The sequence below is a fragment of the Phalaenopsis equestris genome, unplaced genomic scaffold (assembly GCF_001263595.1).
Source record: "Phalaenopsis equestris unplaced genomic scaffold, ASM126359v1 Scaffold000031, whole genome shotgun sequence".
Taxonomy (NCBI): Eukaryota; Viridiplantae; Streptophyta; class Magnoliopsida; order Asparagales; family Orchidaceae; genus Phalaenopsis; species Phalaenopsis equestris.
In genome coordinates, this window is record NW_018164473.1 from 63431 (window position 1) to 91403 (window position 27973).

The 27973-nt window shown below is 34.0% G+C and overlaps 1 protein-coding gene across 4 annotated transcripts in view; it reads left to right on the plus strand.

Moving 5' to 3' along the window:
• Positions 1-19276: 19276 nt before the first annotated feature.
• The window catches only part of LOC110018700, a 34035-nt gene continuing 25338 nt past the window's right edge, over positions 19277-27973 (plus strand). For 2 of the 4 annotated variants that reach the window (XR_002293375.1, XM_020716105.1), the window contains exons 1-5: positions 19277-19433; positions 19521-19696; positions 19790-19845; positions 21601-21715; positions 27515-27637. Coding sequence is in view for 3 of the 4 variants with exons in the window: in XM_020716105.1 (XP_020571764.1) it covers positions 19344-19433; positions 19521-19696; positions 19790-19845; positions 21601-21715; positions 27515-27637 (560 nt within the window). In the remaining variant the exon portion in view is untranslated. The remainder of the gene's footprint in view (positions 19434-19520; positions 19697-19789; positions 19846-21600; positions 21716-27514; positions 27638-27973) is intronic. The other 2 variants (XM_020716106.1, XM_020716107.1) reach the window with 2 other exon arrangements.

The following is a 27973-nucleotide window of genomic DNA, read 5'->3' on the forward strand; positions in this document are numbered from 1 at the left end:
CTTAGGAATTTCTTCCATTTGTCTTTAAATCTCTTTTTCCTCGTTTCTCAATCCAGTGTTTATTTGAACCATATACTCCAATTCTCTTCCACTTCTAGGTTTGATAGCTTTATCTTGCCCACTATTATTCTCTTCAAGGTTTATCTCAGGGTCACTGAGTAAAATCTCTAAAGGATAACTATTAATTTAATAATATACCCTAGTTGGTTTTCTATATTCCTAATTGCAACCTCTTGACTTTATTGCTAACTCCCCATTTAAATCACAACCTCTTCTAACAATAACTCCTCATTCTATGGGTTGAAATTAAATTTATGAGGAAAAGAAAGTCCATCATTAAAGTTATTGTGATTATTCAAATTATATATCTAATTAAATTCATTCTTTTCCCACAGTTGTCTTTCTCCTCCAAAATTATTATTCCAGTCAAAGTTTGAATGCTTCTCCCAACCTGGGTTGTAATAATTAGAATAAGGAGTGTATATCTCATGGATAGTTTCGATTAATTGTCTAAATAAATTTTCCTTAATAACTTGGGGTCCTTGAGAATAACGTTCTACATATTAATCTAACTTTCTTGCAATATTTACAACCTAAAAAGTTAAAATAGTAAGCATATCTTCTTGAAAATTCACTACCCTATTGGAGTTTACTTCATTGAAACGTCTAGCATTATAATCTAAAACTGAATATTCATTATTTTGTTGATCAGCCATTTTTATATTAAATTTGTGGAGTCTTTTTGATTCATAATCCTCCTACAAGCTCTCTCTAGATCGGATTTGTATAATCCAAGTTCTGCAGCTCCTAAGCTAGACATACAAATCTAAAGACTTAACTAATTGGCCAATAATCAAAAATATTTCTTATATTTTGGATTTTCTTTAAAATAAACACACAAAAGCACACAAGATAATAATGTGATGATTTCCAAATCTAAGTCTTATAGATTCAAGTAAAGTTCTCCTAAAGTTCTTACCGTAGCTTCCCCGATGGCGGTGACCAAAACTTGACCCGACCCTCAATTATGCGGCTATTTAGTTTACAAGCCAAAAACTTGACCCAGTTTCTTCAGGGGACTAGTGTGCAAAATTGATATTATATAGAATTTAGAATTGATTTATATTTCACACACTAGGGGTTCTGCATAAGTGCACATAATTTAAAGTAATAAAGGGCTTTCTTTAAAACCCTATTATTGATTCCATAGAGAAGCGAGGTAAGAAATCTCTTAGGATAAGTTCTAGTCTACTAATATCAAGTCTTAGTTTGGAATTTTTGAAAAGTTTGGTTTTCATAAATTTACTAATTTACTATAAAATTAAAGTTAAATAAATTAAAGAAAACCAAATCTAATGAGACTAAGTAAATTTTAGAAAGTTCTTATATAAGTAAAACCCCCCCTTCCGCTTGCAATGAGATTATAATTAGTGTAGGAATCAAATTGTTAAAGATAAGAATGAGGTTTTGTAACGGATAGGAGTATAACTATTCTTTACCCTCTTTCAAGTGCTTAAAGAAAATTGGCTAATCTAAAGTTAATTTCCTGATTGTATAGTTGTGTTGAGTAGATTCAAGCCTCTCTCTTCCATATTACCCATTCTGCCCTCTTTATAGGACCAACCAGGGACTCAGGTGCCAAATGAAAAACCAAATTGATAAATATTCTAGTCTGCCACTCTAGAATCATCAATTCTACACCCATCAAAACTTATCTCTATATCTATTTACACTCCCCCTTGAACGTGGCATCCCCTCCATCGAAAGTTTAGTTTGGTACTCATTAGTTGGGTGAAATCATAGCCCTCCCGTGTCATTATATTTCACAACGGATTTTAACATTACAAGCAATCAGTTTGCAAAGTAAATTAAGAACTGGTGAATATACCATCACAATTTTGGAATAAAAGAAATCTTTAAACCATTCTAATTTCACACATGACTAAATCTCATCACAAAGAGAAAGAGTAAGGAAAGCTACTCACTAAGCATGGAGAAAACACAACAGAAAACTTTATTTAAATTAAAGTAAATTCGCTAGAAAAGCCTTTATAAAAATTATAAGATAATGAAGAACTTAATACTTAGCTTTTTCCTCTAAAAGAAAGATGAAAACCCCTCCAACAAAGTCTCCTGCTAATCCATGCAAAGTTCCTACAAGTCCTTTCAAATATTTATCAAAATCCCTCACCAGTCTTTCCAGAAAAGGTTGAAATCTACATCTCCTATCTTATATATGACCTATGGATGTTCTTGGAAGTTCCAAGCATTTAAAATGACAAAAGGTTCCTTCTTAAGCACCAAAGGTGCTTAAGAACTCCTTGGGGCATCTAGAACCCGTCAAAAAATATTTGTGGCACCTAGGTGCCACCCTGGTGGTAGCATGCCCGTTTTGTGCCTTTTTGCTTTGTTTCTCCTCAATTCAACTCCAAAGCCCTCTAATTGTTATACCTACAAGATAAACACGAAAATAACCTTTATTTAAATTGTAATTTCATTCAAAAATATGTGATAAGTATAATAGTGATTGAGCATAGACATATATATCAAAATGCTCCAGGTCAGAATTTTCTTCTTAGCTCAATTTTACTCTAAATTACACCATTTGTGCTCCATTTTCTCCAAAAATTCAACTCTTGTACCTAGAACCAAAACATGCAAAATACCTTTCTTTAAAGTGCAATATCATTAGAAATGAGCATAAAATGTATATTAAAAAATAGGTATTTTTTAGGTGTGTCACATTCTCGTGGGATGGACTAGATATAAAGCTTTTCTGATCCTTTAAGACTAGACTCTAACTAACCCCTCCAAGGAAGGTTGGGAGCACCAAAACCATGGGAAATTGGAATTCCAACCAATGGGATTTAGGCTTAAGGCTCATAAGGGGGAATCACTCGGCTTTGTATAGGACTTGGACATGCATGACACTCCTAACCTAGGGCTTTCTCTAGGGAAAATAATGACCCATGACAAAGGGGGTGTGGCTATGTCAACTTTCATTGGCCAACGCACTAACCCCACATGGGCAACCAAACCAACATGCTTTAACTCAACTAACCTTAAAGTTAGATTGGAGTTTAGAAGATCTCACCATCGTGAGGGTTGCAAAATCATTTCTTTAAGTAAGAATCTCTCCTACTAGTAGGATAGAAGCATATATTCTAGCGAACTCCAAAGGCCCTTTGATGACGTTTCGACTATCCTTCCTTGAGCTAGGTTGAGGTTCTCCTCTAGCATATGAGAGTGGCACCTTGCTCCTAAGCTCCTCTTCAAGAGATCACTCCTACTCCTTCACAAAATGTGGAAGAGGATAAGGGAAGTGAGCGGGATAAGTAGATACAAAAGAAAATGATGAAGGAGGGAAGAGAAGCCCCTTGTCCTTGCTTTCACTCCAAGAGACCCTGCATTGGACCTAAAATCTCTCCCCAAGGCTCTTGTTAAGAGCATCTCAATCTTCCTTAAATCATTGAAGAAGATGGAGAAGGAGAAAAAGAGGGAGCCCAACAAAGCCCCCTCCCGGGTAGAAATGAAGTCAGCTATTTGAATCAGGAGGAGTGATAGATTAAGCACAACTCCCCCCTCCAATTGACCAAAATACCCCATAAAAAAGGCTTTGAATGCTTCAAGAGCAACCCATCTTTATGATCTTGAGGCTATCCTATGATCATGGTGGCTTACGAGATCAAAATGACGTAAAAAATAACCAAAATCGCGACATGTGAGGTGACCAATGCCTAGGAGCCCAGTCTCTGGAGGCCTAGACACCACTCTCTTTGGAGCCTTGGCGCCACATGGGCGGTGCCTACTTTTTTTAGCTCTTAATAAAGTGGTTATTTTTCACCTCTTTTGGTTTCCTAGGCCTTGGCATTGTCTCATAGGTGCTTGACATGATGCCAAAGTGAAAAAAGCAATTGCTAGAGCTTCAAAGGCTCAAGCTCGTTGGTTCAGAAAGGTATTTTGGGCGCCTAGGCTCTCGGGGTCGGCACTAGGGTGCCAGTCTAGCCAAAAACTATAAGAAATGAGAGTCTCTGTATAAGAAAAAATTAGTCCCACAAATCTAAAATGAAGTATTCTTGTTGATAATTCATTGGGGAAATTGGTTCCAACGTTCGTCCTAAACCACGGTGCGAGTAGGGTGTCCCAAACTCTAATTTTTCCATTGCATGCGTAAGAAGATTTCGTGAGTTTCCTTGGACATGAGAGGTTCCAGATGAATGTGTAGTGACTTCTAAAAATCCATTTAGGCACCAAGCATGTATCATATGTTGAACAAACCCTTCCAAAGGGGGGTTTTCTAAGGTAGGGATGAATCACAACCAACCTTAACTACTTGCCCCAAACAAGTGCAAAAGAGTCCCAGTGGGTGCCTTCAGCTACTGGATGCTGCAAACTAACCGTATATCATTCCAAGTCATGCAGGTGGATACCGTACACTTGTGACATCAAACATTGATGTCAGAAAAGGACCCCAACAAGTGTGTTGTTCCATTAAGACACAGTGCACTTGTTAGTTACTGCTTAATCTTTTTATCGAGTCCAAGTTAGTTGTCCAATCAACAGGACCTAAATGAACAAAAAGTGTTAGGTTCCCTAGAAAGGAGAGCTTCAAGAGCCATATCCGTTCCTAGGGGATGTGAAGCAATGTGCATGGGACTTACATCTAACCCAAACGGTGAGATCAAAGGCTGTAGTGACATGAAACAAAAAGGTGGTTCAGAGGCTGTAGCAGCATGACCATGCAGGGTAGGTTTATAGGCTATAGAGGCATGACCTACAAATGAGTTCAAGGGCTATAGAGGCATGAACCAATGCAGTGGTTTAGAGGTCGTAGAAGCATGAACACACAAAATAGGTTTAGAGGCCACAAAGGCATGACTTACGGATGGGTTCAGGGGCCATATAGGCATGACCTAATATAATGGTTCAGACGCCATAGAGGAATGACCACAAAGATAGGTTCAAAGGCTGTAAAGGCATGACCTAAAGAAAGGTTCAGGGGTCATAAAGGCATAATCCAACTCGGTTGTCCAGAGGCCATAGAGGCATGAACAAACAAACATTAAGGTATTAAAACCTCAAACTCGTGCACAACATCAATGAGGATTGTCGTTGCCCTTACGTTGCTCTTTGAGAGATAAACAGGTTGACTAGGGACCGAATTTTACTTTAATGAAGAATACCATGGGGCCTCACATCACTCACTAAGTGGTAACAAGGTGACTAGATTGATAAGGAATGATAGTGGACATATTTCACATCGGAGCACTAGTACACATTGATCAGTCAGGAAGGAGAGCTAAGAGACTCTAATCCCTCTTACAATCTGATCAAGGTGCATAACCTGAACATCTGCTCTACATCTGTGATGAGTACTAAAAGTTTTATTACCTGCACTACATCACTTGAGAGGTAGTGAAGGTTTGCTAGGGAGCCGAGCAATAAAGCTAAAGGGTTCAGAAGCTGTAGAGGCATGATCCTACTTGTTGGTCCAGGGGCCGTAGAGACATGATGGCACAAGAATCATGGTATTAAAACCTTGAACGCCTGCACAATGTTGATGAGGACTGCCATTAAGTCTTATCTTGCTCTTTGAGAGGTAAGCAAGTTTACTAGGTAGCAGCCTGCTACTTTAAAGAGGACTTTCATGGGCCCTCACATTGCTCACTGAGTGGTAAGAGGTTGAATAGATTGAAAAGGAATGTCAGTGGACTTATTTCACATATGAACACTAGTCTGCATTGATCAGTTAGGAATAAGAGCAAAGTGACTCTGATCCCTCATGCGAGCTGACCTAGGTATGTAACCTCAATACTCGCACTACTTCTATGATGAATACTAAGAGGTATGAATCGCCTCATGAGAGGAAGTTAAGTTTTCTAGGGAGTTGAGAGATACAACTAAGAAGTCAAACAAAGAGATGCTCTCATGAAAGAACTAATTAGAATGTCATGTGATCTGAGCAGCATCTGAGTTAAATGATCGAGAGGCCAAAACTAGAGACGTCATCTGAGAGGAGTGCACTCGAGACTTATATCCAACCTGGAAAAAAAAGCCTAGGGGGTCATAGATGTGTAACCCTCATAATGGTCCAAGGGTCATAAAGGCATGAACACACAATAATCAAGGCATTAAAACCTCAAATGCCTACTCTACATCAGTGAGGACTATCGTTGGGCCTTACGTCACTCTTTGAGAGGTAGATAGGTTGGCTAAGGAGCCAAAAAATAAAGATAAGTTGTTGAGTGGTCCAAGAAGCTTTGGAATAGGTAGTTGTAGAGCTGACAAAAAGTCATGAGACGGGACACCCTCATGAAAGAACCAACTAGAGTGGCATATGGTTTGAGAGGTGTCAAAGTAGATGGCATTAAAGATAAAGTTGTATGAAGATGAGATTTTCTCATAACAGAGTCGACTGAAAGGTTATATGGCACAAGTAACATTGTAGTGAGTGACTATGAAGCCAAAGGATCATTGTGAGATTAGTTAACCTCTTGAAGAGAACCGACTAGAGCATCATATGGTTCTAGAGGTGTCAAATGCTTGATGGACAAAGTAGTGTAGCAGTCCAATATAAGTCGGTAAGAATGAGCAAAGTGATCTTTACTGTATGCAACATCATGTTATCATCAGATATCAAAATATCAAGACCAGACATAGACTAGTGACTAGCTGAAGTAGTCTAGCAAATGCGACATGTCCAGGGACAAGGTGATGAGAATCAACCCAACCAAACATTGAAGGGGGTTGGATGAGTAAAGCAATCCATCCCTATAGTACCTACAAAACTTATTGAGGTAACTCCTGATGGGTAGTTTTGCGGGCGTGAGAATGCTTGGCTTAAGCATGGACTAATCAGTCTAACATAAAGCTCACATTAGTGTGACACGCGACTCAACATGCCGAGTAGGATTAACCAAGTCGAAGGAATCATTAGAGAGGCAATTTCATAATGTACCCATGGGAAGATTCTCATTGAGGGATACTTTCAAGGCTCTGTCAATGCTTCATGCAGATTAAAACATTTGGTTTGCTTGAACCATTTAGAAGAGGAATCAATGGGGTATTGGATGCATAGAGATTTTTGAGCTTGTAAGACTTTTGCATGATTTCAACTAAGTGGTGCTCACTAGGGATTTCAGGTGATCCCTCATTTGAAATTGTATAAAAGCATAAAGAAACCTATCTTACTCATTGAACTAATCAAGGTTATAGAGGGCTTGAATTAGTTTGACATGCACCTCGAGTTGGAAAACAAAGTCAACCAAGTCGGTCAAAATACCATAGAGGTGTCGAGGAGGGTTAGATGCATGAGACAGTCCAACCTCCTAGTGTTTTCACAAGTTCTAGCACAAAAATTATGCTAGACATTCTTTATAGACCAATAGAGTGGCCCTCATTTTAAGGAAAGATGACAGACCAACCTATAGGAGACTTTCTTATTACGGGCATGATAAGAGGGCTCTATTGGGGAGTTTTGAGAGCATGAAAATGGTCGGCTTAAGCATGGATTAATCAAGCTAGCATGGAGCTTGAATTAGTTCAACATGCAACTAAGCATGGTAGATGGAAGCAACCAAAATAGTTGAATATCAAATAAATCAAAGTTAGGTTTCTTGCCTATGTATCAGATGAGCGACCATACACTTAAATAGTTTGATGTATCACACTCAAAGTTAAGTTAGACATCCAAGTAATCTGATAAAACAAGAATCAATGGTAAAATTGATGCAACATCTTACTTGACACATTAGACAAAACCAACCAAGGTAGTCGAGAAATACTGCACGCTTGAAGCGACCAGTCAAGGAGGGATGCTTTTCTCAAAAAGGGTATCAATATCAACTGATTGAGGTAACCCTTTTAAGCATCAACACATAGTCAGGCATCAAAGTACTCTTACAAAAGATGGATCGTTGATATTTTCGTTCCTTTTTCCCTTTTTTATTTTAAAAGGTGTTGTCAGCTTGTCATTTTTTATATACTTTCCTTATTGAAATAAGTCTGCCTCTTAAATTGTATAAATGATTCAAAGAGTAGAGGAACCAAATAAAAAGGGACATACAAAAAAGTGAAAATAAAAGAAAAATCAAAATGTGGATAACCCATGTGTGATAAACAAAGTAAGAATATGTTCAAGTATATTTGCCCAAACAAGATTGTGCAGAGGCACCTTGAACTAATATCCATGAAAGACTATCTACATAGACTACCCATAACCAGAGAGTTAGGTGTATGTACCTTTTATGGGGAGCACTCCCAGAGGAACGTATTCCTACTGGTTAATTACATCTTTGGGGATACCCAAGAATACTGTAGATAAAAGGGGTTTTGTTTATATTATCATAGGCCTAGGGTAATAGGTCATCAAAGGAAGGTTATTCTCTATGGAAAAGTCTCGATGCTTCAAAGCTCATGTTAAGCCATCAGATAGAGAGTGAGTCTCTCACATCCTAAATAGATAGTAGCTCACCAACATACAGAGCCCAAAAAATAACCTAATCATCTTGACGGGATATCACAACAAGTGAAAGCACATCAGGGTCATAAGAGTGGAGGACAAATTGTCATATCCAAAATGAGTGATAGCTTCTCCGCATCGGGTCTTTAAAATGATACCGATGAAGTCAAGGAGTGATAGGGCTCAATGGGGGCTCAACAACAGAAAGGGTAGAGCAATCATAGAAGGTATATATAGCTGGGTTAGGGTACCACAGACCCATCATACACAGACATTAGGACCCTAAGTCTACCTGATCAAGAAGGTAGTAAACCCAACAAATCTTGAGATCTTTAGTCAGAAATTCATGAATTATGTCATCCATAGGAGCACTTATTCTGTGCGTACACCGCACGCAAGTCTGCGTGCGATGTCTAACTAAAATATGACACATGTAAATGTGGGCCCCACAGTTTAAAAAAGTAAATTTCTATTTTCTTACTGCGCCACCCGACCCGAGTCTAGTCCGAAGCACCTAAAAATTAAATCGCGCACCTCACCAAAACGTCAGATCATCGGAAAGCTAAATGTCACCCAAGCGTAAAGCACCTTTATTCAACAATCATTTAGGATTTTAGATTCAAAAAAGCTTACGGTTTTCTGTTGTTGTTTGTCAGTAAAAGTAAAGTTGCATTTTTTTCTTACCAAGATGGAATCTGAGCCCAGGCAGATGGAAACCTAAAAGAGCACCATGAGAATGAAGACAGAAGTGTTGTTGATAACGGAGAATGAAGAGGATTCGACAATGGAGGCTGATAAATGCAAGAAAAACGAAGTGAAAGAGCATAAGAAGAAGGAAATCCAAGAGGGTTCATCCAGGTAAATTTTATTTTAGTGGTTCTAATTTCATTGACAAGACTATTAACAGAGTTTAGAAATTCATCCATATAGTATTAAAGTAATATTTTAGTAGTATTTGAGTAACAAATCACTCAGGTATTTAGGTTATAGTGACTATTTTTTGGTAAGATTTAAGTAGTATTTTAGTAGTATTTGAGTAATATTTGAGTAGATTTTAGCTCAAACTTACTGTTTTTGAGTAACAAATCACAACTTCACCCAATATTACTATAATAATACTAGAATAACACTAGAATAAAACCTGAATTTTAATAATAATACCAAACTAACAGTAGCTAACACTACTAAAATATTAGCTGAATATCATCTGAAGATTACCTAAATAATACCAAACTAACACTACTTAACACTACCTAAATATTACCAAAATATTACCTGAGTAATTCTTGAAGAAGATTGAATAAAACCTAAATTTCATTTATACAACTGAAATAATATCAGAATAATACTATAATAATTCCAATTATAATACATGATATTCTTGAAGAAGATTGAATAAAACCTAAATTTCATTTATACAACTGAAATAATATCAGAATAATACTATAATAATTCCAATTATAATACATGATTTTTTTAATAATAACAACTAACATCAAATAACACAACGGAAATAATACTATAATATCACCTAAATAATTCTTTAAAAAATACTTGAGTGATAACATAATAATACTTAAATATTACCAAAATAATCTCAAAATAAAACCTGTCAACCTAACCCACTTTCACTAAACAACTTAATAAAGAGTAAATAACACTGAAATATCAACTTAAGGATGACTATATGAACCCTAATATTTTTTGCATTATTTTATTTTATGTAGGTTTGTGAACCCAAGGTCCATGAGCTGTAGATGCCGGCCATCTGTAGTGAGTGATGTGGTCGATAAAGTTAGGCCTGCCATATCTGAAGACATCAGGAATGAGCTGAAAATGATGAAAGTTGATCAGTTTTTTGCTCTTCCACCTTATGCCTAAGACAATGTCGTGACACTGCAAATATTGCAATGTTGGCAACATGAAAAATGGTATTCAGAATGGGTGGGAAAGATCTGAGAATAAATCTTAATGAAGTTGCACTTTTGATTGGCATGCCAAATAGAGGAGAAGTGCCAAAGTGGAAGAAAGTTCCATCATGTGATGTGGATGCCCGCTAAATGAAGAATGATATTTTGAATTTTGGAATCGGGGAGTCTTCTACCCCTTTTAATCAATTGTATATAAAATTTTTATTATCAAATTTATTTTTTCCTTCCAATAATTTCAGTGTATCCAAAGGACTTTACACCTTTGGCGAGAATGTACATACATTTTCTTTATTTAATTGGCATGTTGTGCTCTGTGAATTCCTTATTGAGCAAGTTAATGCACTAGCCATAAAAAAAGGCGGAACCGGCCTTTGGGATATATAAATGGTTTTCTTTTTTTTGCTAACGGTTAATATCTCGTATAAACGTCAAAAAATATTTATTTCTTTGTGCAAAGTTGAATATGACTTTTCATTTACACAGCTCTGATTTTATGAGCACACTTCTTTAGTTACTCTTGCCACTCCTGAGGCCAGACCTTGAATATTAAGGTGGCCAGCAAATGTAAGCTAGAACTCATCACAGATTGATATAGCCTTTAAGAGGCTGAATACTAAATAGGCAAATTACATTTAAATATTATTTAAAAATAAAATCTTATGTTTATTTGGGAGTTTTAATAATTAAAGAGTTTCTTGTTGAAATAAATTTCAGGTTCAAGATCAATTTTTGGATCTGAAAGATGATGAGCTCAATCTGCTCTCCAAACCAGATGAAGGATTATTCGGTCCAGGCACTGGAATTCCAAGGCAGACCAGAGGCAACTGTATCATTTGATATGGAGCCAAGTTTTTCAAGTGACATTGCCCTAGAGACAATGTACACCGCAATGAATAAAAACATGAATCAATAATTGAGCTCCTAAAAGGCCAAGAGAAATGATTCACTGAATTTCAATGAACCCTGAATACGATAACAATTGGAGTGTCAAGTTTGCATGGGCAAATGTCGGTGCTATAAAATAAGATTGATAAATTTGAAAATATTCCAATTGATAAATGAGAAGAGGTAGGGGTAGATGATGCTCAGCCAGCCTCCCCTCATGATGAAATTCCTCATGATGATGTATATAATGAGTCAACATTGAGGAACCCCACCAATCGTCTCCTGTGGGAGAAGAGGGAGCCCAGGAGAACATTAAGGGAGCCCACCAATCATCTCGAGTGGGAGAAAAGCGAGCCCAGCAATCGTCTCCTGTGGGAGAAGAGGGAGCCCAACATTCGTCTCTTGTAGGAGAAGAGGGAACCCAATAGTCAGCTTCTAAGGGAGAAGATGGAACTCATCCCCTGTCGAAGGAGACACTGTTGAAGGCTACCATGAACGGTCTGTTGCCAACTTAATCTAAAGGGTTAAGGGCAGACAAAGTAAAATAAATAAGAAATTGAGTTCTCCTTTCAATGCTTTTGAGTTGAAGAAAAGAAAAGTAATAAGAGAAGCTGATGAGCCGATGTTGCCCATGAAGTTGCCGCTGTAGATACGAATGTCAGTGAGGGCAACATCCAAACAATAACAAAAGAACATATAATAGACCCTGTAGTAGAGATGGGTCTGCAAATAATTAGATTACCTGTTGTACATACCTCCTCATTGTAGAGGAACAACAAATAATTGAAGACGAATAAGTATAAGGATCAATAGTCCTGATACTAACAACTTTAGAAGATTAACCCGATGTTGTCAATGTGGTATTTGGAAATTGTTTCTTATACATTGTTTTATATCATATAAATTACCTGTGTATTTTAAATGTTATACAATACTTTTTTGTAGCCTCTTCCAGCGGACTCCCAGATCAATTATTCTGACAGATCTATGATATCAACCGAAACACAGGAAGTGATCGATCAAACTATGTCAAAATACATGAATAAGTGAGTAAATCTTCATCTTTTATAATGCATTACTTTTGTCTTAGATGAAAGGCTTACAAAGATTTTGTGCTATTCTGCAGGGAGGATATTATGTTACAAACTAGAGATATTTTTATAAATCGCAGGGCAATGGAAGAATTATTATGCAATGGCATGATTGCAAATGACCATGTTGACGCCCAAGCCATGATTTTGAACAAAAAGAGGAATGCTTCTCCATCTTTTTTTAGGTCTTATCTTTATGTATCACCATTATACTGGATAATTATTGATTAAGTATATTTAAAATTTAAATAATTATATGAATATATTACAAGTTTGTAATCTTATGTAGAGTTATCATAAAATGGGTAACACCGCATCATTTGTGAGTCATATCACGAAGGAAGTAGTTATAGAAGCTAGTATTATTATGATTACTGTTGTGAACAACCAACATTGGGTATTGTCGGTTGTGGATTTAAATTATAGGAAGTGAAAAATAAATGATTCATTACCCAACTACATGCACAAAGCCGTGTTCAAAGACATTGTAAGTATACTCTCAATTGTTAAAGGTATACCCATGCAATTTCACCAGTTTTGGTCCATGCACTGATCAGTATTAAACTTTGTAGATAAAAAAAAATGACAAGAGATGCTTAACGTTCTTTTAGGGCTAAACCCGAGACCTGAAAACACTCAATAGTTAAAAATGTTCCACTGCAAACCAATATTATTGATTGTGGGATGTTTGTATGCATTTATATGGAAAAACCAGTAAAGAGATACATGAGTGATTGGAGTGAAGACCGGTGTTGGCAGGCATACATGCCAAAATTTAGAACTGAGCTTACTCATGAAATTTGTTTGTGGATATTGTCTCTGAGTTAATAGATTTATTTACAATTTTCATTGTTATTAGAATTTATTTGCCTTATTATTAGAATGTTTTTCCTATGCACTTGTTTAATTCTGGGTTGTTTTTAATAATAGAGCTGTTATTTTCTCTCAGCAGAAATATTATGGTAATATTATAGTAATATTATGGTAGTATTCTCATTCTGGTTGTTTTTTATAACATGGTTGTTATTTTACCTCTGTTATCGTCGTATTCTTGTAATATTGTGGTAATATTATGTGGTAATATTATGGTATTATTGTGGTACTATTATGGTATTATTAAGATAATATTGGTGGTTTTTTTTATTATGGTTGCTTTCGATAACATAGCTATTATTTTGCCTATGTTATCATTGTATTCTTGTAATATTATGGTAATATTATGATATTATTAAGATAATATAGGTGATTTTTTTATTGTGTTTTTTTTTATAACATAGCTATTATCTTCCCTCTGTTATCATAGTATTATTGTTATATTGTTGTAATAAAATGGTATTATTAAGTTAATATAGGTGATTTTTTCATTCTAGTTGTTTTTTTTATAAAATAGCTGTTATTTTCCCTCTGATATGATAGTATAATTGTAATTTTGTGGTAATATCATGGTATTATTAAGATAATATAAGTTAAAACAACTTGGAAAATATTATAATATTAATATTTCAGTCGTATTTAGTCAATATTATGGTAATATTAAGGTTTTATTGCTTTTTATATCACAAATTTTTGTGATGAAATGTATATAACCAAGATACGATTGCGGAGTGGAGAATACGAAAAAGGAATATTCCAATCAAACCAGGATATATTCCTTAGCGAGCATTCTTTATATAATGGTTGTATTATGGTAGTGTTTTTGTAATATTTTGGAAATATTCATAACAGGCTATAAAAATCTGGCAAAATATTCAATTCAAACCTAGCTTATTGTAGTCGTATTTAGACAATATCATAATAATTATAAGGTTTTATTGCTTTTTATTTCAAAAATTTTTGTGATAATATGTATAAAACAACTTAATATTATAAATATATCATCGGAATAACCAAGATACGACCGCAGAGTGAAGAATACAATAAAGAATTATTCCAATCAAACCAGGATATATTCCTTAGCGAGCGCTGCTATATCGTGGTTGTATTAGGGTAAAATTTTGGTAATATTTAACGCAGGCTATTCAACGCTGGCTATAAAACTCTTATAAGAATTTTTAATCAATCCTAGCTTATTCCAGGCGTATTTATTCAATATTATGGTAATTATAAGGTTTTATTGCTTTTTATTTCACACATTTTATGATGAAATATACAAAAACAACTTAATGTTATAAATATATCCTAGGAAAAAAAAGATACGACCACAGAGTGGAGAATGCAGTAAAGGAATATTCCAATCAAACTAGGTTATATTTCTTAGCGAGCACTGCTATATCATGGTTGCATTATGGTAATATTTTGGTAATATATAATGCTGGCTATAAAAAAACCTGTAAAATATTTTAATCAATCCTAGCTTATTCCAAGCGTATTTAGTCAATATTATGGTAATTATAAGGTTTTATTGCTTTTTATTTCACACATTTTATGATGAAATATATAAAAATAGCTTAATATTATAAATATATCCTTGGAACAACCAAGATACGACCGAGAATACAGCAAATGAATATTCCAATCAAACCAGGATATACTCCTTAGCGAGCGATGTTATACCCTGGTTGTATTATGGTAATATTTAACGCATGCTATTCAACGTAGTCTAAAAAAACTCGTAAAATATATAATCACAACTAGCTTATACCACTTGTATTTGCATGAATATTATCGTAATATTAAAGTTTTATTTCTATTTATTTGACATATTTTTGTAATGAAATGTATTTATTTGACATATTTTTGTAATGAAATGTATAAAAGCAGCTTAAAGATGTTGGTAAAATTAATCACAAACTATAATAAATTGGCAAATATCAAACAATATTAATACTGCAGAAACTACATTAATTCCACAATAACAAATAATAGATTGATTTAACACTACAGAAACTACATTAATACCACATTACATTAATTCATTGTAGTTTCTTGGTATTTCACATATCATTTAGGTCCATCAATAAGCTCATATATGTGTGTGTGTGGACAGTGATGCAGTCAATTTCTATTGATTTTGGGTAATAAAAAATGAATGTAAGTAAATAAGTATAATCAAAATTAGTTCACAAATTACAAAGTGTTACAAATTTTAAGTTATGTACATGACTATATCGATCCGACATTACAAATAGGTTTGGGTCAGATGGATGAAAAGTATCTTGACTTGAACTAACATCTTTGTCCTTTCCTGTAATACAATGCTTCATGTTAGGGAGCTGTAACGCAACATGCATGAAGACAGGTTAATTAGTACTATTGGTAAAGCTTACTTTTTTTACTCTTATGTTCTTCTCCTAATAGCTTTTTAACCTTGCATTAGATATTTATTTTGGCCGCATCTTTGTTGAGTCTTTCAAATTGTGTTGTATATTCAGTGTCTTTTTTTCTTCTTTGACCTTGACATTTCTTGGTGGTCTCTCCCATTCAATATGGCCTCTGATTCGATTGTTAGTTTCTTTAATGTCTCCAGGACATTTTTCTCATCAAGTCCATTACCTTGCATTAATATACTGATCCAATATGCAAATTTATAAACATGTGTTTGATATATGAGTCCACTTGAACAATTTGGTGACATTTGCGAATCCTTCAGATGTTCATACCCATAACTGTTATATATTCCTTTTTGCATGAACAGACCACCATAATAATATATTTATTAGGGATCTTTGTTATATTCTCATGACTAAGTACCCTTAGAGTGTGAGCATATAATAAACCCATCATTCATTTTTTTTGGAACTACATGAAATTTCAGAGTTACTTTTTTCAACTTTAACAATCCAGGGTCTGTCTGTGTGTTCATTATCTAAGTTTATAATGTAAAATTCAGAATCTTTGGTGGCTGAGCACTCCACAACAAGTCTACACAAACCATGTAACTCTGCTTCAAATATAGAATATAACTTGCTTGTATAAACTAAAGCACCTTGCCTCAACACAGGACTACTTTTTACAGCAGGAATAATTGCAGACTGTTTACATTTAAAATCTTCATCCTTCTCATTCCTTCGCCAAAATTTCATGACATTTTTATGACCCAAGAAACTTTCAGTGGGCGTGCTTGTTGGCTTAAAGATACCATGACAGATGTTATTCGTGGACTCACTTCTTTGCGTTGAAAGGATTCTCATCTCAGATATTTCCTTATTAAAGGTCATTGACCACTTATGCTTGATATTGAACAAACTATTCAACCAAGCATTATCATGTAGATATCTTAGCTCAATCATTGTACGTAAGCTTTCTTCAAACTCCTCCTCAGAGTTGCATCTACCCATGCATTTATAAAAAATCTCTTTGGCTTTCTTGGTGCTCACACCGCAATGAACTTTTGAAGACAATTTCTTGTAAATATGTCATTGGCCAATCTATGTCTGGTGTGCGGAAGGCACTCTTCAATGGCTCTGACCATTACTTGATCCTTGTCAGTGAATGTTGATATTGGATGCTTGTTATCCATTATCCAAATAAATGATTTGAATAACCACTTGAATGAGTCAACTGTTTCATCAGACAAAAAGCCAACTCTAAATAGAACATTCAGCTAGTGGTGGTTCACACCGATAATAGGAGCACAACATAAATTGTATTTATTTAGTCTATAACTTGCATCAAATATTATGACATCCCCATAGCAATCATAATCGAGCCCGAATATCCCATCACTCCAAAAGAAATTCAACAAACTACCAGACTCATCAATCTGGACGTCCCATGCAAACATCGTATCCTCAGATTGCCTCTCAGTGAACAATCGTAGAAGAGAATTAGTATCCTCATGTTCAATTTTAACTCTTCTCTCTCTTTATATGAAATTATAAGCATCCCTCTTCGTGCAATCACGATTTTCCACACTCCCGAATTCTATAGCTAGAAAACTAAATGCATGGCTTGTTCAAATCCCTGATTGTGTCATCGATCTAAGCACTTCTGCATTGATATCACTCATCTTTCTGCTGGAACACAATAGATGTTTGTCACCGTCCGTCGCCCAAAGGATGGTTATGACTTTCTATAAATTTCTTAGCACCGTCCGTCGCCAAAAGGATGGTTATGACTTTCTATAAATTTCTTAATCAGCCAGTTACCTTCAACATTGACGACATATCGGATCATGGCTAGACAACAAGTCCTTGTGTCCCCTCTTCTGTACTTCACCGTCACATTGCTATTCAATTCTTTCTTGAAACAAGTATTACCACAAATGAAATCCTTTATCTTAATCATTTTTGAAATTGGCCAAAAACCAACATGGTCATTTCGTACAGTAAATCCAATTTGGTGTGCATATGCACAATAATGTTCATAGGTTTCCTTCTCATTATGAAACATTGTGCGAAGCAAGCTTTTCGATCACTTCAAACTAAAACTTAGCAATTCAGTAAAATAGAACTTTGTCTGTTAGAAATATTTCGACGCTATCCTGGAGGGACCAATACACAAATTCATTTCGTTATATACATGATCAATATGTTTATTTAATTGATTGAATAACTTGCCTCCCATCAATTTTAGGCATCATGACATTATAAATGACGCAATAAGCTCATCAAAGAGTTCCAACGAAAGCAAAGTGCACTACAAGCCACTTGAGTAGCCTAATCGATCAAAGAGCCTTGAACTGCATTAAGAGCTCGTGTGGTTGGATCAAGGGTCCAACTGATTGGTTGAACATTCCTTTGCACTGTGCTGAGGATTGAATCTGACGACCCCACCTAATTCGACAGTGGAAGCACAATCCTCTTCCTCTTCATGAAAATTTTCTTTCTCATCCACTTGGTGGTCTCATCCTTTCAAATTTCCAAAATAGAGTGGATCAAGCTTTTGGTGGGGATGTCATCCTGATATTTCATTAGTTTGTTCATCACAACGCCTAAGATACAAGAGTTTATCGGCTCTAACAAAGAAAATGCAAAGCAAAGTAGGCTTGGGAAGGAGTCATATCACCTAATTTATAAGAATCAAAGGCTCCAAAATCAAGGGATTTCAATTATTGAGTTGTTAATTAAAATTGAATGAGATATACATTTATTTTTAATTCTCTTATTCTTATCATAACGTCACCTTGACGAAGTAAGAGAACCAGAGAGCTAAAATATGTACATTAAAACAGAGTCAACACTAATCTTATAGAGATCTAATGATCCATAAGAGAAAAATACAACAGAGGCAGATCCACCACAAAGAGATCATAAGGCTTACTAAGCAGGACGAACCGAGCCGACTAGGTCAAAGCTGTTCGAGTCAAAATGAAAATAAGAAAGAGACTAAGCAATTAAGGTATAAGCCATTCAACCAGAAATGAGACGGTAGAGCCTCTAGACCGTCAAATGAAGCAAAGCCAACTTGATTTAGTGGCTTATCACGTAGTGAAGCCGATCAAATGGAAGAGCCAGTTCCACAACGTATCTTCGACCATTCAATGGAAACCCAAAAGCTCTATACTAGAGATTGAAGATAGTGAACCAGGTTGGATCCGCTGACCGAACCCAACCGATAAAACTCAGCCAATTAAGTTGACTTTGCCAAACAAAGTTAGTTATGCTTAGGCGATCGAACCAAAAGGCAACTAGACGATAAGTCGTTGCAAAATACCAAAAATACGCTAATACAGACCCTCTCATAATATGGTAAAATATAAAATTAATATTGTGTTACACTCTCTATAAATAATGGAAGTATATAATGAATGGACAACTCTTTGTACTTATCATTTCTCTTCTCATTTACATTCTATTCTTTGAGTGTGATTGCAGGACAATTTTAAATTCAATAAATATAAATATTAAAATATAAATTTTAAATATGTATAATATATTAAATTTATGAGATATGTACGTAATTATTTTTAAAATTTCTCATAAATCAATCAATATATCATCAAACCAAAATAAGAGGCCACAATTATGAGAAGGTACCCCAAATACTCTCCCTTACCTGCCATGCTTGCAGCTAGTTCCCTCTAAAGACTACGATATGGCTCTCCCGACTCCAGCCTCCACTCTCAACATCCTCAGCCCACAGTCCTCTTCACCAACCTCCACTCGTGCCGCCGTCATTCTCCCGGTGGTTCTCACTCTCTCTCTCCTTCGCTCTCTCAGTCCATCTATCTATGTTGTTCTCTCTCAAATGAGATGGCTCATGGATTTACAGGGTTTGGGGAACAACAGCGGAGATTACCGAAGCCTCTGCAGGACGCTTACGGATGGCTACGGAATCCCCACCGCGGTGGCCAAGGTCTCCCGATTTGACTGGCTTCGAAATGCCGCCGGCCTCGTCGACTCTAACTACTGGAGAGGCACTCTCAGCCCAAGACCCGTCCTCAATTGGTATCTTCTTGTCCCCACTTATACTCTCCATTGAGTCCATTAGAGCATTTTCTCGACTCCAAATGCCAATCTTCATTTCAATTTGTTATCTAGGTATCTGGAAAGAGTTGTGGCAGCCGTCGCCGAAGCTAAAAAGCTCTGTTCAGAAGGCAAATCTTGTTCTTATTTTATTTGTGAGGGTTGTGATTCGGATTGATCTGCTTGATTTGATCTTGGTTCGCCCTGTTGCATTGAGACTACCTTATCATGCTTTTAAACATGTATCTAATAGGATTCAACTAAGTAGGATTTAGTAAAAATATTATAAATCCAAAGTTTTAATTAGTCTTGTGAGATGATTAAAACTAAAAAATTATTTGACATTCCAATCATTATTTAAAATTGAGCAATATGAATGCTTTTTTTTCAAAATAATCACAATAAAGCTTATGCCTAATTGTCCCCATGCCTCTCCTAGGTTGAGGCGCACCTCGCCTCAAAGGACGCTTCAAACTTTTTCGATATCCGTAATTATTTGAAACAAAACTAATAGTAATATCAATATACCTCTTCTATTAATCTTCACACTTCACACACTAAATGACAAGAAATAAAATGAAAATTTATCCATAAAAGTTTATGTATTTGAAATTCTAATTTTCAACATAATTATTATTTTTTAATATTTTTATTGATGATTTTTTATTGAAAAATAAAAAAAAATATATGGGATTGAAGATAATGAAGAATAAGAGAATATATATATATATATATATGGGATTGAGGATAATGAAGAATAAGAGAATATATATATATATATATATGACAAGGATAACACATGAGATAAATAATTCATTATGCCGATGATTCAAGTGAAAACCCATTGGGTGATAAGAGAAATAAGGACTTTTAATTCAAAAATTCAAATATTGATGACATATTATATTCTTGTTTAAGTTGGGGTATCATGAGTGAGAGAAATATTAATTTTGATCTTATTTTTTGCTATATTTTAGTTTTTATTCGGATATCTTATCTTACTTTGATAATTTAATATTTGTATAATCCATCTTATTTCATAATTTGATGTAAGTATATTTGTGTGTTATTTCTAATTTTACGTAATTTATTGTTTTTTACTTAGAATATTGCTATATTACTTTTTAATGTGCTAATAAATTAGAATATTAATTTATTATTTCTTACTTCACACTTTATCGTTTATACAATATTTATTAATTTACTTAATTTTTTAACTTTGAGCCTTATGCCTCAAAACGCCTTGAGGCTTACTTCTCTCCTATCAAAAGAAAATGCTTCAATACCCAATTGCACAATTTTTATTATTATTCCAATTGCTTAATCTTGCTAAATTATGATTAACTATTTTGATATTTATTTTAAGATTTAAGATTTATATGGGGGAGAAGTCTTTAGATCCATTAAAACCTACAAACTTTGGGATTTAATAAATTCTGAATTTAATCAATAACAATATTAATCAAAATAATAGGATTTAGAATCGTCAAGATTTTTTTTTGGTAGGATTTAACCTAAAATGTGCTTAATTAATGCCTAAAATAGGTTTCCAAGCAACCCTTTAAGCATTTACATACATACAACCCAATTCCTATGTGCTTACATACCTAACATCTAAACTTTGTTTTTAACATTTCTGCCACCCAAATCTTTTATAACTCATAAAAATATCACTATTATAACTTTTAAAAAGTGAAATACACATTTTCATGTATAGGTAAGGTGGCATATATGTAAAAATTAAAGTTTAAAGTATTAAAGTTTAGGTGTTAGATATGTAATTTAAATACATAGGAATTGAGTGATATGCTTGTAAACCTTTCTTTATACTTTTGATTAAGATGCTTTAATGAATTGGATAGATTGGTTCTTGGCATAATGTGTAGGAGGGCGCATAGCATTGATAGGACACTCAGCTGGTGGATGGTTGGCGCGAGTCTACATGAAAGAATTTGGATGGTCGGATATCTCTTTACTGCTAACTCTAGGGACCCCTCACCTGTATGATTCCATTACTGTATCATTTACTCCTCTCTTTAGTTGCATGCCTTTTTGACACTGCAATAACTAATTTACTAAAGGGGCATCTATATACATGTCACCCAATTCCTATGTATTTACATATCTCACAACGAAAGTTTACTTTTTACATTTATTTCACCCATATCTTTTATAGCACATAAAAAATATCATTATTTTCACTTTTAAATGTGAAATACACGCTTTTATGCATAGGAAGGTTTGAGTTTTAGGTGTTAGATATGATAGTACATAAGAATTGAGTGGTATGCAGGGCTGTAAAAGAGCCAAGCTTGAGCGAGCCTAGGCTTGGCTCATGTTTGACTCGTATGAAATTAATTCTGTTTGAAATTAACTAGTGTTCGAAATTGCTTGTGAACAATGTGTTCATGTTTGAATTGATTTACTTGTTCTTGTTTGTGTTCGACTTGAAATTGACTCATATAAATTAATTAGAAAAATAGATGTATGATATTGGATTCGATCCTGCACCATTCTTTTGTAATAAAAAACACATAACCATATGACTACATGAGCTGTAGTAATTTTTTACTTTATATATATATTATAAATAATGGATGTAATTTCTTTATTTCGAGCTAAAACGAGCCGAACACAATCAAATAAAGAGTTGTTTTTGTCTGGTTCGTTTAAGCTTAATTTTTTTTTGTATTTGAATTGCTTACTCAACGAACGTTTCGAACACGGATTACTTAACGAGCCGAACACGAGTTGTTCGCGAACAACGTGCTTTTTTGATAGTCCTAGTGGTATGTATGTAAATCTTTCTTTACTAAAGAAAGAAAAAAAATGCCTTGACCAAAATTTTGTCAACATGGTCTCTGAGTTGTTAAATTTGTTTTAAGATATGTGCAATATATGAATAACAATTAAAAAAAAATCACTTTCTTTTTATAAAATTCGAGAGGAGTTGAATTCCGTTTTGGCCTATTTTTTTCTAATTCATATGCATGCCTGCAAACAAAAATAGAGTAGCAAATAAAACTTGGGACATTTGCATACATACCACCCAATTCTTATGTATTTACATATCCAACACCTATTCTTCACCTTTTACAGCTACACCACCCAAATCTTTTATATCACATCAAAAATGTCATCTTTTTAACTTCTAAAAAGTGAAATATACCTTTCCTTGTGCAGGTAAGGTGACATGTATGTAAATGTTAAGGTTCGCATGTTAGATATGTAAACACATAAGAATTGAGTGGTATGCATATATATCTTCCATAAAACGTTTGCTTTTGCCGTTAACATGCTATGCGTATACTGCTTCAAAGATCCTTTTATCTCGGTATTAGATTAATTAACACATGTATGGCTTAGAGAACAATTAGGGATGATTTATTTGTGATTATCTCATGGGTCAATTGCTTTATTTCAAAACAATTAGGAACTATTTTTTGCTATATGCTGATGCAAAGTAAATAACACTGCCATTGCTGGGTCCCAAGCCCTGGATGTGAAAAGTGTAGGGTTGTGTTAGGTAGTCGATAACCAACATAAAATTTATCCAAAAATCATGACATAAATCCTTTGGATCATAGTGTAAATGCTTGGGTTCCCCCTGAAAGCGACACGCTGTATGACCTGAATACAGTAAAAAGTGTAGACGCCCGGGTGTATTGTCAAATAAGCAAGGGTTTCAACATTACGGACGGATGCGGGTAAAGAAGTTAGTCAATGAAACTAATATTAGAATATGATCTTGGAATATAGATACTCTCACTGATAAATTAATGAAATTAGTTGATATTATGATTCAGAGAAAGATAAATATCTTATGTATTCAAGAATCTTATGTATTCAAGAAACTAAGAAACTAAATGGGTTGGAGAAAAGACTAAGGAGATTGATAACTTAGGCTTTAAACTTTAGTATTCATGTAAGATTCACGCTAGAAATGATGTAGATATAACTATAGATAAGAGTTTGAAAGATAATGTTGTAAATTAATAGAATTATAGATAGAATTATAGCGCTTAAGATTATTGTTGATACTAAGTTTTTTAATATTATGAGTGCTTATGCTTCTCAAGTAGGTTTAACTATAAGTTCTAAAGATAAATTCTAGAATGACTTAGAAGACTTAATATAAATAATATCTCTTGAATAAAGAATTTTTATTGGAGGAGATTTAAATACGGTAGAGTAGTAGGGTGGCTATGGTTTTAGAGTGATTAATGAAGAAGGTAGAGCCATATTATATTTTACTTTAACATATGATTTTGTTATTGTTAATAATTTATTCAAGAAAAGAGATGAACATATAATTACTTATAATAATGAACCTAATAAAAAACAAATTGATTATTTTCTTATGAGAAGAAGAGATCATCGAAAATGTAAAGATTGAAGATTTTGTAAGGTCATTCCAAGTGAGGATTTAGTTACTCAATATCGATTATTTGTTCTAGCTTTTAAGATGAAGATTTGTAAAATAGAAAATACTTAGAATCATCGTCATAGAATTAGATGACGGTACCTAAAAGATAAAAATAAAATTATTTTTATAAATAAAATTCAAGATATCAAGATTTGGGATGTTTATGAAGAAACAAATTTTACTTGGGATACAGTAACAAACACTATTAAACTAGTGACAAAAGATGTACTTGCAGAATCAAAAGAAAAAAAAAATTATAAATAAAAATTGTTGGTAGTAGAATTAACTTATGCAAGGAAACATAAAATATAAGAAGTTATGTTATACAAATTGATTTAAATGTAAAAGCATAGACAATTGGGAAAAATATCAAATGACCCGTAGGGTTCTGTAACGCTAAAATTTATGCTTTAAGTAATCTTTATAATATATTAGATGCTAAGGAGGATGAAAAACATATGTATAAACTAGTCAAACAAGGAGAAAAGAAAAGTAAAAAATTAACTAAAGTGTATTAAATATGAAAATCAAAAAGTTCTTTTCTTAGAAAAAATATTCAATATAGGTGGGTTAGTTATTTTGATAAACTTTTTAATGAAGTGTCCGAAAATACGATTGATCTTAGTATTCTTAATATTGTTAATAATAATAAAATATTTCATTTTTACCGTAGTATTAATAAAAAGAAGTTGGGGAGACTTTAAAGAAAACCAAGGGTGGAAATTCTTTTGGACCTGATGATATCCCAATTGAAGTTTGGAAATATATAGGAGATTTGGGAGTTTCTTGGCTCACTAACCTTTTTAATATTATTTTAAAAACTAAAAAGATGTTTGAGGTGTGGAGGAAGAGTATTTTGGTCCCTATTTTTAGGATAGAGGAGATGCACAAGAGTTTGCAAATTATAGAGGAATTAAGTTGATGTGTCATACTTTAAAATTATGGGAGAGGGTAATTGAACATAGGTTAAGACGTATTACAATGATTTTTCATAATCAATTTGGATTTATGCCGGGTAGGTCTACTATGGAAGCTATACATTTATTGAAATGTTTGATAGAGAAGTTCAGAGATAATAAAAAGGATCTACATATGATTTTTATTGATTTATAAAAAGCTTACAATAAGGTTCTAAGAGATATCCTTTGGAGAGTTTTTGAGAAGAAAGGCGTTATTATGATTTATATTAAAGTCATTAAAGATATTTATACTAGAGCTGTTACTCGTGTTTGAAGAGAAGGATGATTTACCAAATATTTTCCTATTTCTGTTGGATTACATTAGGGATCAAATTTAAGCCCATATCTTTTTGCATTTTTTTATGGATGCTCTTACTGGACATTTATAGGAGGATGTACCTTGGTGTATGTTTTTTTTTTTCTGATGATACCCTTCTGGCAGATAAAATGGGGAGAAAGCCTAGGAAAAACTTGAATTATGGGGACTACGTTGGAGTCTAAAGGCCTTTATTTGAGTAGAACTAAAATAGAATACATGGAATATAATTTTAGTAGTAGGAGTAATGCCATAATTATAACTATGGGTGATCAAATTATTAAAAGGTGTGAATGCTTTAGATATCTCGGGGCTATTGTTCAAAGTGATGGTGATATAGATGTGGATGTTATTAGTAGAATTCAAGTTGGTTGGTTGAAGTGGAGGAATGCTTCGGGCCTATTGTGTGATAGAAAAACACCACTTAGATTGAAAGAGAAATTTTATAAGATGGTGGTGAGACCAGTAATGCTCTATAGCACTAAATGTTGGCTTTTAAAAGAGAAGCATAAAACTAAGTTAAGTTTTGCTAAGATGAGAATGATTAGGTGGATGAGTGGCTTTACACGTAGAGACAACATGCGAAATGAATATATCCGTGATAGGTTGGTGTTAGCTCCAGTGACGGACAAAATTAGAGAGAGTCGTCTCAGTGGTTTGGTCATATTAAACGTCGACCATTTGATGATCCGATTAGGAGAGTAGTAGTTTTAGATTCGACTTATGTTAAGAAAGGTAGAGGTAGATCTAGACTAGAATGGGCATATTGTATAAAAAATGATCTTGATTTATTAGAATAAAATGAAAATATGAAAATGAAAATATGACACTCAATGGACGCAATGGAGAAAAAGGATTCATGTAGCTGACCCCACTTAGTGGAATGAAGGTTTGTTGTTTTTTGTTGTTGCTGATGCAAAGTAAATGGAGTGCATGCTAAATCTCATTCTTGTATTTGGTTGAAATAAAGTTAATCCATCTTGTTTGTCAAATAGTTTACTCTCTTCACAAATTCACTATAAAGTTAAATAAGCTGCATTTTCTCTTATGAAGATTTTCATACATACCACCCAATTCCTATGTATTTACATAACTAACACCTTAACTTTAGTTTCTACATTTTTTTCACTTAAATCTTTCATATCACATAAGAAATACCACAATAATAGAATTCTAGGTGTCAGATTATTAGACATGTAAATACATAAGAACTGAGTGGTATGTATTTAAATATTTTTTTCTTTTTAGGGAGTTTGTTTTGTAGAGCAAAGCTTTGGTGCGAAGCGAGTGGTCCTCAGCAGCAAACTATTTCAACTTTTAAATACCATTAGAAAAACTTAAATGAAACTTGGGCTAACTCAGTCTACCTTGGGTTAGGGTATGTTTGGAGCTGATTGGAGGAAGACTGTAATGTGGGCATTTGGCCACCGTAACTTTTTTATTTTTATCAGTATAGCTATTTTTATTAAAATGTGCCAATCCAATCTCATGGCTGGGATTGCCATTTGCCCAAATCTTGATAAATGTATTTTTGAGCTTACAAAATAATATTTTGCTCAACAAATTTTAAATAAAATTTAAATATTCTGCCCACATGAGCTGAACCAATTTCATGCTCCTACCACCCATGCGAATTAAGAGGTCGAGCAATTGTGTTTCTTCTTTTTATTTACACAATTCCATGTTAAATTTGCTTATAATTTGAGACTACATGCATATGGGATATTGTTCACATGAAAGCAGTGTTCTTTTTTCTATTAATTTTTTATGTGAACTTGAAACATCTGATTTCTTAATTGTTTTTTTCTAATTTAAATTTTTTTTTCATTTAAGTATAAGGATGAACTTATTTAGTTAATAAAAAAATTGTTATTTATTTTTAGATAAAGAAAGTAATTTAGATATATTTTATTAAAAACAGAAAAAAATATAAAATAAAAAGAAAGTATAAGAAACAAAAAATTATAAATGATCCCGAAGAGCCCCTAAACATCAATTTCTCAAACATAGGTAGATGAATTCAGTCAAAAACATTATGGCAGTATAGAAACTATTCCATATATTATTTTTCTAAATAAGTACGTTGTGGTATATTTCAGGCCCCCTCCAAAAGGTTTAGCAGGAGTGATTGATCAAACCAGGGGACTCTTGGACTATGTTGAAAAGCATTGTGCACCAGCAGTTTATACATCAGAACTGAAATATGTTTGTATTGCTGGAAGGTAATCTTCTATGAGATGGTCTCATCTAAAAAATACACCAGAGGTACTACTTTTATAGTTGATACATGATCCACAATATATATATATATATATGTCGTACATAAAAAATGTGCCAACACTAGTCATGAGGAGAGCATGAGATACACTTGTCTGACTCAGTTAAGTTATCCGAGCCAAGCCAGCAAGGCCAAAGCTAACCAACCAAATCATGGACAAAAAAAAAAGATGATCGAAAGATACAAGAGCAAGCCACTCAGCCAGAAACGACATAAAAGGTTGTTAGTGCCAACTATCACAGGAGAGTTGATCCAAGGATGATGTGGTTCTCTAACATCT